Below are 16,472 nucleotides of genomic sequence, written 5' to 3'. Positions count from 1 at the left end.
ATATCTCAGGAACTATTACAGATAAATGCTTGACATCTTCCCTGTTATTTCTTATCATCCCATATTGAAAATAATATATCAAATTCAAGATTCAAGAACTTTATTTATCACAAACACAATTATACATCGTATATGTATACAGACACGCATGCATACATACGTGTATATATATATATATATATATATATATATATATATATATATATATGTATGTATGTATGTATAATGTTATTTCTGTTTATCAAAAGCTTGTCAAACTAGCTTATCATAAACAGATAAACAGAAATTAGGACAGAACATTATTTTCAATTTTGTTAGCAATTACATCATTATAAAAAAGTATTAAAGTATTTTGTATGTTTTGTTCTGTACTAATGTGACAGAAAAGTAAATATGGTGCAGAAAACAGCAGCGTGTAATCAATGTTATGGGTCAATGGCATGATGAGAAATAACAATAAAAACATGAGGCTTTTGAGAGACATTGATATTTAAACATAGCCACAATTTTCAAAAAACATGCTTAAAATTGTTAAACAGTTTAATTATTTTAAGTATTTGATATACCAAGCTATAAATATGACAAATATCTTTATAAATGTCCGTATTTTGTGCTTTGAAAAAAATATTACTTCAGGCTAATTAGAGGGGTTTTTTTTATTTTTGAAATTCTGTATTGTGCATTTGGCATCTCTGCACTACTCGTCTTTTTTCTTTCGGTTTGGCCAGCATGGCTTTCTGTTGTCAATAACATCATCTTCGGAGTATCCTGATATTAGCTTGCCTATTAAGGCACTTTCTGAACCCTATTGTTGTAGGTAAACTGAAAATTTTAATCCTATTTAACACTATTTTATGACTCCGTATAACACGATAAAACAGTTGATGAAAAAGCATAAAACTGATTTCATAAAAGTTTCTGTAATTCAATTCCCACAGTCTTATGACAGCCATTTACAAAAAATACCCAAAAAACAAAACAAAAAAATTAAAAATAAAAATAAAAATCATGGACCAGATAAACACGAGTGCTTTTTATCTCAGTGGATGTACCTTGGCTTCCATCTCAGCATCCAGTATGCCTCCTTTCTGTTCCTGCAGCAGGGCATAGGCTCGCTGTAAGGCCTGATATTCCCTGGTCAGCTGACGGAAACGAAGCTCTGATTCCTCATTTGCTAAACCCTTGGTTGACACACAAGTGTTAGAAGTGAAAGATTACAATTTCACAGGGAAAGTATCCCTCTTCTGATGCAACTGAATGGAATTAATAATAATGTTGGAAGTCAGGGAGTTACAACAAATTAGAAGGTATTGATATTACTATAAATGAAGTCACTGTGATTCTTCGGAACTCTCTTTGTGACTTGATGAAAAGAAAACAAGTTCCTACCTCGTCCAGATCTTCATCAGGAGTGGCAGGAGTTCTGTCCATTCGGAATGAAGCCACTGAAGATGTCTCAGAGTCCATAGACTCTTCATCATACCCGAAGAAAGTGTCAACCACAATATGCCGCTGCACAGGAAAAAGGTAGAAGGGTTCCAGATCAAACATTCTCTAATGACAAACGCCAACAATTAGTTTACAGTTGTACATACACGAAAAGATCATGCAAATCAGAGGTGTCAAACATGCGGCCCGCCAGCCAAAACCGGCCCTCCAGGGGGTCCAATCCAGCCCACGGGATGTCTTTGCAAAGTGTAAAAATTCAAGAGAAGACATCAACTGCAAATTATAAATTTGTAAAACTAAAAATTAATAGCTTGGAAAATCCAAACTGAATCTCCATGTAATCTCCTATCTCCATGTTAGGAGATACAGGAGAATCAGTTTGGCATTGGGCGAACTGAATCACGTTTCCCTCCTGGGAAAGTTTGGTACGACCAATCATAGCACAGGAGGCGGGAGTTAATGCTGCGTCATCTTCCGACGATGAGGAGGCAGTGGATGGCTCGTTACTTTCGGCTTCTTGCCATTGTTTGTACAGAGGAGAATCCCGTTCCAAACGTGCGAGTAAATTTAAGCAACTTTTACACATACGCACCGACTTGGTTTGGCTGTGATTTAAAGTTATTCCTAACACCGCTAATCGTTCGGAAGGAGTCTTTTGTTGCGTAGCCTTTTCAAAAATAAGTGTTGTACTTGAGAGTACCCCATGTATTCGCAGATTTTTGTGACAAAAACGGCAGTAATCATTCACCGCGACGCTTTCTCGGCTGCATGCCATTGTTGTTTGGACTACATGGACTTCAAGGTCGATTTGTTTGTGCGTCACATCCGTGTTACGCTGACTGGTTCTTTCTCGTTCAAGCTGCATTTGTTAGCCCCTCCTTTTTGAAATCGTCTATCATCACAATCCCAGACTGCCTTTATTTGTATTTATATTAACATATAAATAAAGTCAGTCTGGATTTTCCAGGCAAATAAATTAAAAATAATTTCTAGACCATGACACGTTTTGTCGTTTGCCTCATGTTTTTGTTGTTTTGTTTCTCATTTTTGTCATTTCGTGTTTCCTTTTTGTCTCACTTGTGCTTTTTGTCTTATTTTTGTAATTTTGTGTTATGATTTATTTGATGTTGTGTGTTTTTTTTTGTTGTCTCGCTTGTGCTGTTAGTCTATTCTTTGGTTGTTTTGTTTCTCATTTTTGTCATTTTTGGTCTTATTTGTGTCATTTCATTCTGTCAAGAGGGCTGCCAAAGATACAACCAAAAGCATCTAGTTGAGGTAAAGACGGTCGAGGAACATTGAGGCAGATGTCATAGTGTTGCGGTATGTATATTTTTTACCTAGCAGATTTAGTCATATTTCAAAAAGACCTACAATAAATCTATGCAAGACTCAAAATGCATGAATGCTTTTTGTGACAAAGATGCAAGTGTTTCAAGGATTCAATCATAGAAAGTTAAGCATGATAGGAGTCAGTGGAAACCCACGTTACACATGTACTTCACAATCGTATGTTCGTAAGTGCATCGTGTCCTTAATGTGTCAGAACAAAGGAAAGATCTTGGATGTTTACCAAAGCTTCTCTATTACTCTATTCTTAGTTCAACAATGTGACTTTAAGATAAATAGCCATAAATCAATTAAATTCTTCCTACCTTTATCGGCCTTGAACTTCTTTTATGCCTTTTCTTTCTTAGCAGCTTTTCTCGGTCCTGGAAAAACAGACAGATGAAAAGGAACTTTTTAAAACAGACTACTGTTACAGGCATAACATAACAAGAAAACAATTAACTCTTCACACAGGTCACTGAGGACATGAGGGATCGAAGGCTGATATAATTTACAATATTATCACTATTCCAGTGACATCATTAAAAAAGTTAAACATGATAACAGTGCACTATTCACAAATACTGCCTTTTGGTCATTGTTGTCATTTATGTAATGTATGTAATCCATCATGCTGGATTATTATGTTTAATTGATCATTTTACATTTCAGTAAATACAAGTTTGCATTCTTGGTCAGCACAAAATAACGTCCTGCACCTAAATGAATGACAACACGACTTCGTGAATAAATTCAGCTAAAATCTCACAAAATCAAACCAGTGCAAATGTCATGTTTGTGACAAAAAAATTATCTTTGAAGAAACTGGCTTGGATAATTATGTTAGGTTAAACTGGATTAGCTTAGACTTTGCTATATTTACGAAATGGCGTGTCAGTATTAGTATTTCATGTATTTCATGAACCATGAAAAGCTGAAAAGCTGACTGTTCTCTCTCTGATTTCAGCTTCTAGCTCTGATAAAAGCTGCAATTTTGGTGATCTTGTAAAGTCGTCTTACATTTTTGAATGTATTTGTCACATACAAAACTTAAAGAAAACTCTATCTTCCACTACACTATGTATCTTTTATTATTTTTTAAAATGACACAACAAAATCCTTCAGTTTTCACATGAACCCCATCACAGCAAAAGGCCTACTTTGCAAACCGCTAAGAAAATCTAAATTAACAAATGCACCCTTTAACTCAACATACTCTTGTCAGTTCATCAATCATGCTTTGTTGCTCCAGGACTTGAAGCTTGAGAAAGGCTATTTCCTGGTCATCATGGGCTTGGTCCAGGTCATTCAGAGACTTCAGCTTCTTCAGTGGCGGATGAGAGCTTATCCTCTCCTTCTGCAGATACACAACACAAAAAGATGAAAGAGTCCTCTGAGATCACAATGTCCAGGTCAGTACTTAATTGTGAGACTTTTTGCAACATAGCTGACATTTTTGCTGTTTTCAACATGGCCGTCTATAACTAAAAACCACATGGCATTTTTACATAAAGTTTCATCTAAATATTATATTTACAATTGAGAAAATTGAAATTGAAAGTTACTTATAAAGATATTAAACCTGTTCACATGCGATGAATCCACATCTGACTCACACACTACTTTATATTAAAAAACTAAGAAAGCCTTGGAGTCTTGCCAGTCTTTTCTTCAGGAGGAAATGACATCATGTGGAGCAGGTCATGTGATTTGGAAATAACACAAGTGATTTCTCGGACACAGATACAATTTGTTATTTTCCATATACGATGATCAGCCTGTCCTCAAACAAAAAAACGACCACATAGGTCGTCTGTACACGCCCGTATTACGACTGAGTGTTACGTTTTGACGTTAAGCGACCTCTCGCGGGTGAGTAAATATCGACACTCCGGTGTCGCAGGTGAAACGTCACCATGAACAAACTTTTATCTAACACTATTATCCCTATCCCTATCCCTAACCATAACCATAACCATAACCCTAAACCCGTGTTGTGAAAGTGAGGAAAAGCCGTTTCACGAGGGAAAAGCCGTTTCGGGAATTAAATCCCGTAATGCGTTCGTTTTCCCCGTAGGGTCGCTAACGTACATACGCTCTCATGGGTCGTATTCCGGTGCACGTTACATACGACCTGTGTGGTCGTATGAATTTGAGGACTTGTTGACGATGATATATTCCCAAAAAGGAAATTTCTGTCATGATTATCTCAACTTAATAAAAAGAACACAATCAAAACAATTCTTGAATAAGCTCATTTTATTATTGATTAGCTAATTAGAAGGTGGTTGCAATTAAATTTAGATGGGTAATTTAGTTGACATTTTAGTGATATCCAGTCATTTTTCAATTAAAATGTGATTATTTCCCTAATAAATAATGATGGAATTTGTAAAAGCAGGATCATAATGAACATAAAAACATTTTTTTTCTTACTTTTAATATAAGTGTATGCAAGATATATCCCATGGGCTTCAAAAGTCCCTCAATTATACACTGACCCGTCAGCCTGTACATATTAAATGATGCACATGAAACTTCCTGCTGACCATCTCAAGGTTCTCCTTCACCAGACTCTTCAGCTTCTCCTCCAGCTTCTGGATCGTCTGGGTCAAATCGTCATTTCTCTTACCCATCAGTTTGTTCTTGTCCAACAGCGGCTTGCACTGTTTCTCCGACTCTCTAACTCGCTTCAGCTGGTGGTGAGAAAAGAATATAAGGTTGGTGTAAATCTATGAAAAGGTGACTGAGAAGAGGGAACAGCAAATTCATTTGACTTTTTTTCATTTAGAATCAAATGATCAGTTCATACCAGTTCATTTCTCTCGTCCACCAGCAGCGAGTTGCGGTCTTCCAATTTGCGTATGGTGGAGTTGAGTTCAGCTAAGCGTCTCTGGTTTCTTCGGAGGTCCTGAAACAAACAAACCATCATTTGACAAACTCAACTGCCGGAAAGATGCGGAGAATTACACCCTAAATTATCGGAGTGTAGCACTGGAGGGGTGATGACTTTCTAATACAAATTTCACAGTTTTGCAATGGAAATCATAAAACTTTGCTTCAGTAATTCTCTTACTTCAAACTGAGCTAGAGTTCAAGATCATTTTGAATTATCAATGAGCATTTTGAGGGAACACACATTAACGATACAACCAGACTAAATCAGACGAGGAGACACTGGATCGACTATGTCTGCGTGAATCAAAACACTTGTTATGCATTTAGACATTCAGTCAAAATGTCATGAGTTGTTACATTAAGAGTGCGTCAACACAGTGGACCTGTGACATTCAGCTGATTTTCTCTTAATTTTGTTGCGCACAGACCATTAAAAGGTCACACGAAGACCTAAACATCTCTCTTATGATCCAGGAAAGTTTTGAGCTTTGTGTATAGTCCTTGTCTGTGGAAAAAACTGCTGTATTCTGAAGCCACAGCAAAGTAAAAATGCAGTTTAAGAGGTAGCTTGTGCTGGATAGTTGCTCCACTCACTGGGCTGCCACAGTGCTCTGCACCGTCTCCAGCTCTTCCTGGAATCTCTCTTTTCGGGCTGCCCAGGCCGCACTCAGCCTCCTTGACAAGGAACAGCTGCTCATCCAGGGCGTCCTTCTGGAGCTGCAGCTTCTGTAAGAAACCCGACGTTGACTCCAGTTCCTTCTCCAGAGCAAAAATGGTCCGGTCTTTAGATTTGATCTCATCCACCTGTAAGTGAAGGGGAGGAAAATAATGGCATCATTTGCTTTCGTTGGAGGAAGCTGTTTTGGCAATCATACATGTTCTGTCGAGGTCATTCAAGATGGGTTATTCCATCTCAAATTATCTGGGGCCTTCTGCTTGACCATCTCTGATATGCCTGAAATTTTTGGATATTTAAAATGATATCTGTGAAATTGTAGAGTCATATATCAAATACCGGGCTTTGCAAAAGTTCTGTTACACTCGGTTTCATGATCTTTAGAGACAAATTTTTTTCTCCGGTGAAGTTGTATCAAGATGGAAGTCAAAAGAGTTGAGATATCTGCTCTCCTTTGTGCTGAACATCAGCCGGATGACCGTCTTCACCATTCTTGAAAGATCATCTGAAAGATCTTCACCATTCTTGAGCCTCTCTGCGACTCTGTGGACGGTCATCCGGCTGATGTTCAGCTGCTTGGCTCTGTCAGACTCGTTGTGGCCAGCATGAAGGAGAGCAGATATCTCAACTCTTTTGACTTCCATCTTGATACAACTTCACCGGAGAAAAAAAATTGTATTAAGGACACCTGCCTATAAGGTAGAACTTTCAGTTTATTTAATGGAATTTTTCACTCCGACATGTAAACGTCTCAAAAGATCATGAAACCGTGTAACAGAACTTTTGCAAAGCCCGGTACAGTGGTCTCTCATCTTTTGCACAGGTGACATTCCAGACCCCCGCAATAGATGAAAATCCACGAAGTAGTGACCGTATTTTATTTATTATTTATATATATTTAAAGGGTTTAGAAACCCTCCCCTCACACCGCAGAGCAGCACTATGCACATGACATCGATGACAAGGCAAGATGCTGAATGCTGCTACACACAGAAGAGACGCTACGGTTGCTGAACCAATCAGCTACACGTTTTATTTCGATTACATTTTTTTTAACATGCTTTAATCATGATTTTTAAAAATATTTTTATACTGTTTTCAATTTTTCAGGCTAGAAAATGCTTATTTTACCGCACAAATTTTAAAATTAATGTAGCGATCGCAGACCCGGTCGCTATGACTCAACTGTTGTGCTGCAATGCACCATGGGAGTTCAGGGTGTTGGGGGGTTTAAATGTCATTATTGTGTCTTATGTTCATGTTACAGTGTTATTAGTGTTTGTGGTTTAGTCAGCCTAGTTAGTTTGGTTAAGCGTTATCTTGTCAGGACAGTGAGTGTGAAGAGTGTTTGATGACTTCCTGCCACATTTTCTATAGTGCCGTTCTCTGTGTGTCAAAATAAAAGCATCTGCCAGTTGCAGAGTGCATAAAAGACAGATACTCCTGCGTTGTTCTTCAGTGCAGCTCATCATAATAATAAACATATCTATATAATGCAAAATCCCGCAATATGGTGCAAAATCAGTGACAGCATATGGAATTTAACAATTTGTGATACAGTGAGACCACGAAAAGTGAACTGCGATATGGCGAGGGACCACTGCAGTTTCTGAGACATTTTTAATAGTTTCCACTTTAGTTTGTGTGGTGTGGTATGTCAGGATTACCACACACATGTGGAAATAAATGGGAACTGAAAATATTTTCAAGATGTTGACAAGCTATAGAATACTATATTTTTCAGTTCCAGATACCTGCGACTAAAATGTTTTGAACCTTTGTAGATACACACTATGATCTGTAAGTTTTGATACACAAATGATAAACTGAGGCTTAATATTGTTGAAGTTTCACTTTTTTTTTTGCTTAAGAAATCTCAGGATGTTCCAAATGCTCTGTAAAAACATACTTTGTGAACATTGTCAGAATGTACTAAAACAAAGGGGAAAATTTGGAGTTGTTGTTATTTATTTATTATTATGTTATGAGTTTACTGGTCCAGCCTATTTGAGATCAAATTGGGCTGAACTAAAATGAGTTTGACACCCCTGCTCTAGAGAACACTCTCTCACTCATTGAGGTCACATGCAACACAAAGAAAGTTTGTGTAAGAGGAAAGAAATGCCATGAGTACTTACTAATATTGTAATATAATAAGACAATATTTAGTATTTAGCAGCAGTGAGTGTACACACCAGTCTGCGGATGTCCCTCTCACAGTCCCACTTGATCTTGGAGATCTGCTCCTGGTGCTGCTGGTGCTCCACCCGCAGGTCTCCGGCCTTCATCTTGTCGGCTTGGATCATGTTGCTGAGAGCCTCGTCGGTCTGCTTCTTGACATTCTTCAGCTCTGCTATCTCCTGCAGGAGCTTCACTCTCTCCTGGTCAAAGAAGCGCCGGGCCTCCTCCTTGGCTTCCAGGGTCAGAGCTGTGCGCACCTGAAGGAACGGCGGCAAGAAGATAAAGGTGCCCATGTGACTTGGTAGCATTTCTACACAACATGAGACTATATACATGTGACAATATATATATCAATTTCACAAACACCGGTCCGCTCCCCTCACCTTCTCTCCGCTGCCGTCTCGCATGGCGCTCAGTGCTGCTTTCAGCCTCTGGTTCTCCTGGTCTTTGATTTTGGCGTGGCGGGCCAGCTCCTGCTCGTGCTGCCGTGTCAGGTTTTCCCTGAGAGCCTGGAGCTCTTTTTGCTTGTCCTCGTGCCACTTGGCCCGCTGCTCCGTTAGCATGGCAGTGTGACGGTGCTGCTCCTGCTCTCGCACCCGCTTCACCTCTTGCACTTTGTCGCGCTCCAGCTTGCTCACCTTTGAAGGGAACGACATGTCAGTTATTGATATTTAAAGATTTCACATTATGGTATAACTTTTTAAGAACCGTTTTCATTGCTGTATAGATTCCATTATCAAATGTATATTATTGAGAGATATGTTTACCCTCTCAACCCCAAAATCCACTTGCAGGTTTATGAGGCTTGTTATTGTTGTTAAAAATACCCAAATTTAACTACTTACCAGACCTATCAAATTTAAAAAGAGGAAGAATTGCCAGAATTTAACATTCTAATGATACTTGAACTAATCCTGTGTGACTTACGGTTCTGTTAATCAGATGCATTGCTTTAAAATCACTTTTCTCTAAATGTCTAATTTAAAAATTGGCCAACAGTCGCATGACAAAACTTCTGTAATGTTTTTGGCTGAACTGGCCGTAAATTAAAAATGCAAGTAATAAAATATCTGCAGTATGTAGAGCTCCCTTTTTTTCCTGATGTTGGTGACACTTTCGTACATATGTTCCAAGTCCAGGTCTTTTTCAATTTTTGTAAAATAAATAATTGTGGAAATTCAATTTAATTGCAAGAATCAGGTTTTGGAGTTCTCTCTACTTCTAGTCATGGTTGCACTGTTTGCATAGAGGAGCAGGACTTTATATTGCAGTGAAAAATGAGCCCACAGTGATTAAAGAGTGTGACAGGAACAAAAAAAATGCTTGGGGTACAGGAATCTCAGGGACTTTCAAAATAAACGAGCCAAATGACTTGCATGATAATATTATGGGTCAAATCCACAGAGTTCACACTAAAAGTGACCTAAAAGCTTTTGTTCAGGACAAATGTATATCACCTTGCATTTTTCTTGGTGTAGCTCTATCTGAATGTCAGTCAGCTTGGACCTGAGATCTTCATTGGCTGCCTGTAGGGCAGAGATGAGCGCTTCGGGCTTCTCGCCCTTCGTACGCCCTTTCTTCGCCATTGAGTCAGAAACTAGAGAGGCTCTTCCAATGCTTTCATTGAGACTTCATAAAAACTTTCCGAGGCGCTCCCAAGGTTTCCAGCTCCTCCTCTTCCTCATTCTCCTAATAGAAACAATGGCTTGGGGGTGAAGGAGGAAAAGAAAAGAAACAAGAGAGACATTCATGTGGTTATGTGAGCAGGGAGAGGTATAAAGTAACAAGAGTGAAAGATTGGCAAGACTGGCTAACGACAAGAACGCAGCTGGTTTAAAAACTCAGGTTTTTAACTCGAAGTGTTGGCTTTGGAGGGCTGTACATGACTACAGTAGTGCTTGGATCTAAGTGCTAATGTCAGCATGCTCAAAGTGACAATGCTGATGTTTGGCAGCTATTTCATTTACCCTCTTAGTTTAGCATGTTAACATATAAGCATTTACAAATTGGTAATTCATTCAAAACCACAAATGTCGGACGTTGTGGACAACAGCAGTGAAGGAATTCCTAAAGTCAGCGCAGCTGGGATTCATCATTTGCACACAAAGTCTCATAGGCATTCAGCAAAACTGTGGACACATTTCAGTGTGGATCAAAATGGTGAAATAACTTAAAAATTCCTAAAAAAATAAAAACTGGGGATGGAGTCATTTTTTTCTTTTCATGCTGTTGATTTCGGGTGACCTTCTGTTTCCATAATTGGATACATGGATCCGTGTCGGCACAGACTACATAATCGAATCTCCAAGATTAAGTTCCCTATTTTCATATCATAATCAATTTCCCAGAATTCACTAATAAATGGTCAGAAGATAAGGCATCACATGCACATCATGTACATGTGTACACCCAAAAATTGCTAATAAGACAAATCGCTTTTTTTTATTATAAATTCATCAACAGCAGTCACACTTTTCCAGTTAACACAAGAATTCGAGATGTCTGCGTGTGGTTGTTAAAATAAAGTCTGAAGCTGTGTCATGCATCACTTTTGTTTGTGCCAGAAAGAAGAAAACTCAGTTAACAAGTAATTAAGTACACCAAGTATCTTGTAGAGCAATTTAATGCTGTTGATAGAGTTTTCATGAGGTGGTGATTCAACTTCATGGTTACTTGGAGGCTGCCATTTATGTTGAGTTGTATTGTGCCACACATAGTGCACTACAACTCGACACAAACTACAGCCTCCGCAAAGACCATATCTGTGGATCAGCACCTTTCTAGATCAGTTACCAAAGATGTGCATTATAATCTAATGAAGCACGTGTCGCAGGCCTGTTAGGCTGCGTCGGTTTTAGCTAAGTGTGCTTTATAAACTGGCCACGTGCATATTACTTTATGAGAGACTATGAAATTACGATTATGGAGTTAAGATCTGACTGCTGAAAGACCCCATTGAAGGCGCACATGCAAACTTGGATGACTTCCTCTTTATCCTGAGGGCTGGAGTGTTCCACAAACACTGAGGCTGTGTACAAGAACTTCCTCAGGAGGCTCAGGTCCTTCAATGCATGCAACCACAGGCTCCTGATGTTTTATCAGTCTGTGCTGGTGGTGGCACCATCTTCTCTGCCGTGGTGTGCTGGGGTGCAACCATCAAGGCAAAGCATGTCAACAGACTAAAAAACTCATCAGGAAAGCCCAGTCTGCCGTTGGATGTCAGTCGCTCACCCTGTAGGAGGCTTTGGAGCAGAGAATGCTGACCAAACTGCTGGCCATCATGGACAACATCTCCCACCCCCTCCATAAAGCTGTGGACAGTCGGAGGATGGATACAGACCTACTGCTCTGAGGAACGTTACAGGAGGTCATTCCTCCCCACTGCAATAAGACTTCTCAATGCATCTGTGTCTGGCAGATCACGATAGTGGCAGTGCTCTCCTTTCCCTTTCTCAATTCCCAATCAGCAGGAGCTGTGCGCACGCAGATGGGAGTGACCAATTCAACTACCTCTTTACCCATATAAGCAGATTCCACTCGCCACTCGAGGCCGGACCGTTGAACAACCAACAGTTGGTTCTGAGTTCTTGTTCACTCTAGCTCACCTTTGCTTTCGACTATCATTAATTCTTGTTTGCGTTCCTTTTCAGTCTGGACTCCTACCTGCTCGTGCCTCTACCAGGATTCTTTATCTCCAAGCCTCTGCCGTCTCTTGTCACTCCGGAGTTCTGGATTCATAGCCATTTCCCCACAGTCATCGGATTACCTGGTTCCAACCACTGCCACGCCACCTTCATCCAACCCCTCTGCCACAGCCTTGTGTCTCTCCGAGACTCTCCCTAAGCTTAGTTCCCATTAGCTCTGAGCCAGACTGGTAGCACCTTCATTATCCAGCATCTTGTACAGCTTACCTCCAGTATTTAGTATTTTGTATAGCGTCCTCCTGCATAGTTTATCTCTGTTTAATTCTTTTAGCTTCCCTGCCGAGACATTGCCTATCAATGGGTTAGTCAGTCTTTTGTATATCTGCTCATTCTAGTATTACTTCACCTGCCTGCTAGTGGGCTCCTGTTGCTAGTCCTGCTTACAGTAACTTGTAGTTGTGACCTTTCATTACTTACGCTTGTAGTCCGTTAGCGACTATCTTAGTTCTCTTATTTTGTGTAATCTTGTTTGGAAAATAAAAGCCTTCATCCATTTTATCTGGTTTTGTGTCTCATATCCTGCACTTGAGCTTCAGAAGGGATTTGTAAAACTTTGTCACTCTGCCTGCTGATTAAACCGCTGTACATAGTGGACACTTTGCATTCTACCGTCCATCATTATATCCACAAACTTATCTGCACCTACTTATGTCATTTCCACATCTAAGCACATTCTGATTTGCACATTTCTGCATCACTCTTATATATTATTGTATTGTTTTTTCTTTATTATATTTTCCATATTTTTGTTTTATTTTATTATCACTTTACACCCTCCCCCAATAGTCTGTGTTGTCTTATTGTTTACTTCTTTGCTGAATACCCATGCTGCTGTAACAGAATTTCCCTAAGGAGATTAATATATAAAGTGTAAGATGATACACTTGTAATTAAGATGCAGAAGATAAGAGAATGATAGATGATATTGTCCCAAACAACGCCATGCAACACACAACACTTGGATGCCACTTACTGGAAGTGTAGTGTTGAGTCTTTCTGTTTATACTTCATTAAATTTCTTGCATAACTGTTACTGATAAACATAACAGTAGCCCTAAAATACGTGATATAAGAGCAGCACAGACAAAGTTGTAGGGGCAAAGGAGTGGGGAGAAATGTAAGTTATATTATAAAATAGCTACAGTGACTATTCATCCAGTGACACATGAAGGTCTGCATGACTAGAAAGTGAGACTTTCATCTCAGAAATGTCTCAGTGCAAATAAGAAACAGGTAGCGCGGTGATCGCAATCGTCTCGTAATGTACCACAAGAGTGTTGCTGGAACAGATGGTTGTCTGGTTCTGCAGAGTCAGTGGTAATCCTTCCTGCCCTACTATTTGCCTCTTCTTTTTTGCACAGTTTGAGGTCAGCTGAAACCCAATGACCCGCTGCGTTCCGCAGACAGTCATGTTTGGGGCATAGGGTTCGTGATAATATGAGACTATGAGAAAAAGTGAACACAACTGTTTGATGATCTCTGAATCTGGCCAGGTTACTGAGTAACATATCTGCAGGTATATTTTCAGCTCGCAGTCGTGTAGTTCTGGCTGACAATCAGTCATTTATTTACATTAAGTCTAAATCCTAATGGAATCTGTTAAATTTCAACTTAGTGGTCACATCCAGTGCATACACTTTGCAAAGTACAGCACAAGGACTATTGTGACAGTAGTTCGTTTTTGTGTATGTGTGTTTAAAAGAAGCTCAGAGGTAAGATTAAACATGGGCCAATATACAAATGCGGGACTTTTTGTAACATAGCTGACAGGTATCATAGTTGACATTTTTGTTTTCAGGTCGAAAATCAACATGGCCGCCTATACACAAACACCACATGGATTTTTACACAAACACTCTTCTAAATATTATATATAAATTGAGTAAAATTGAAATTGAAAATTATTTATAAAGGTATTGTAGTAAACCTGTTGACATGCCATAAATCCACACTTGACTCACCCACTACTTTATATTAAATAACTCAGAAAGCCTTGGAGTCTTGCCAGTCTTTTCTTCAGGAGGAAATGACATCATGTGGAGCAGGTCATGTGATCTGGAATTAACACACTTCCTTGAAGGGTGTTGTTTGTAACACATAACTTAGTTGAAAGTGATTTCTTGGACACAGATACAATTTGTTATTTTCCATATAAAATTTGATATATTATCAAAAGGAAATGTCCATCATGATTATCTCAACTTAATAAAAAGCACACAATCAAAATAATTTTGAAATAAGCTCATTTTTATTATTGTTTAGATAATTAGAAGGTGGTTGTTATTAAATTTAGATGGTTATTTAGTTGACATTTTTGTGAAATCCAGGCTTTTTTTTATTAATAAGTGATTGTTTCCATAATAAATAATGATGGAATTTGTAAAGGCATGATCATAAGGAACATAAAAATATATATATAAATTTTACGTTTAACAAAAATGTATGCAAGATATATCCCATGGACTTCAAAAGTCCCTCCATTATATATTGACCTGTGTGCTGTTTGACTCCTCAGATCCAACAATTTGAGCCTCCAACTTTGCAGAAAAATAGATGCTATGCATATGCAGTACAATGCAATCCTCCAGCTGGTATACATGTTGCTATCAGTGTCATGGATCAAACCTGCTGTTACTGGTTGGCTAAACTAATGAGGTCTGACACAGGGTGAGTGTAAGTATTGATTAATTATACAATGACAGATCAATCTATACAAACATCCATCCATCCTCTATACACCGGGGGCTTGAGTCTATCCCAGCTGACTCGGGCGAAGGCAGGGGACACCCTGGACAGGTCACCAGTCTGTTGCAGGGCTACATATACAGACAAACAATCACACTCACATTCACACCTACGGACAATTTAGAGTCATCAATTAACCTCAGCATGTTTTTGGACTGTGGGAGGAAGCCGGAATACCCAGAGAAAACCCACGCATGCACAGGGAGAACATGCAGACTCCATGCAGAAAGATCCTGGGAAAGCTGGGACGCGAACCAGGGATCTTCTAGCTGTAAGGCGAAAGTGCTAACCACGACCTCACTGTGCAGCCCCTATACAAACATGTGGCATCTTAAATTAGGCTTTACCCTCTACCTACAGTGAGGTACCAAGATGCCTAAAACAGCACAATACATATAATATCAGCAGGAACCGTAATATCCCGCAGAGAACAGGGGGTTGTGCCTTTGTTGATCTGTCACAGGAAAATGCATGAAGCTGGGGCAGTATCAGCAAACTCCAGTCAAAAATTAGCAGCATTTTTTAAACAAATTATTAACTATTTAGTCAGGAGAACACAGAAATATTATGTACCTTTCTTCAATGTGACAATTATGGAGAATAATACCAACAAATCAAGGAATATTTACATGGGATGTAGTGGATGTCTGTCAGTGTGTCTATTTTTTTTAAATTTTCTTTTTATTACATTTTTGCATTTAAGTACAACAAATTGACATATAAAACAGAAATACCCTCCCCAACAACAAGTGCTGCAGCAAAACAGGTACACAATAAAAAAAAGGAGAAATAGAAAAAAAACAAAAAACAAAACAAAACAATAAATAAAAATAAATAAATAAAAAGAAGAAAAAACAAAAATGAAGACACGTGGTACAGGGAATAACTGTCATGACAGGGTAAAATCAGATATTAATATTTGTTAATGAACGAGTCAGAGTCTCTGTAAAAAAAAAGTATGCAAGGGTTTCCAGAGTTTCCAAAATTTGTCCAGTTTATGGTTAAGTTCGTGAGTCAGTTTCTCCAGTGGAAGCAAGGCTGATATCTGGGAAATCCACATATCAACGGTGGGAATCTGCGGCGCAGACCAGCATAGCAAAATACACTTTTTTGCTAGATACAAAAGTGTTACTAAAAGGGCTCTGGTGTCAGTATCAAATTGCTTGTCTGGAGAGTAATTTAGCAAATAGAATGAGGGAGATTGTGCAAACTGTTTGCCAATAACCTCTTGAATCACAGAATGAAACCCTTTCCAGAACACTTGGATACGGTCACATGACCAGAACAGGTGAATAAATGTACCTTTATGAGTTTTACATTTGTAACAAAGGTCTGAGCTGTTGGGAAACATCTTCTGGAGGCGGGCAGGTGTGTCTATTTAATAAAAATGATTTATTATTGCGTGCAAGAAGGACTGAACGACTTGGGGAAAACATGTAATTGCAATGTTTTTCTCACAGATATTGTGTTTGCACCAAGTTGAGCTTTAGTTC

The 16,472-nt window shown here is 38.9% G+C and overlaps 1 protein-coding gene across 2 annotated transcripts in view; it reads right to left on the bottom strand.

Annotated features, from left to right (window-relative positions):
- jakmip2 (janus kinase and microtubule interacting protein 2) overlaps window positions 1–16,472 on the bottom strand; it is a 41,422-nt gene that overhangs the window by 12,453 nt on the left and 12,497 nt on the right. For both annotated transcript variants that reach the window (XM_022205072.2, XM_022205073.2), the window contains exons 2-11: window positions 9,988–10,235; window positions 8,914–9,168; window positions 8,545–8,787; window positions 6,268–6,477; window positions 5,588–5,686; window positions 5,325–5,471; window positions 3,992–4,132; window positions 3,102–3,158; window positions 1,390–1,512; window positions 1,053–1,181 (exon numbers count right to left, since the gene is read on the bottom strand). In XM_022205072.2, coding sequence (XP_022060764.1) covers window positions 1,053–1,181; window positions 1,390–1,512; window positions 3,102–3,158; window positions 3,992–4,132; window positions 5,325–5,471; window positions 5,588–5,686; window positions 6,268–6,477; window positions 8,545–8,787; window positions 8,914–9,168; window positions 9,988–10,116 — 1,533 coding nt within the window. In that variant the 5' untranslated portion in view covers window positions 10,117–10,235. The remainder of the gene's footprint in view (window positions 1–1,052; window positions 1,182–1,389; window positions 1,513–3,101; window positions 3,159–3,991; window positions 4,133–5,324; window positions 5,472–5,587; window positions 5,687–6,267; window positions 6,478–8,544; window positions 8,788–8,913; window positions 9,169–9,987; window positions 10,236–16,472) is intronic.

The sequence above is a fragment of the Acanthochromis polyacanthus genome, chromosome 17 (assembly GCF_021347895.1).
Source record: "Acanthochromis polyacanthus isolate Apoly-LR-REF ecotype Palm Island chromosome 17, KAUST_Apoly_ChrSc, whole genome shotgun sequence".
Classification (NCBI taxonomy): Eukaryota; Metazoa; Chordata; class Actinopteri; family Pomacentridae; genus Acanthochromis; species Acanthochromis polyacanthus.
Note: the sequence above shows the minus strand (reverse complement) of the source record. Positions and strands in the feature narration are given on the sequence as shown.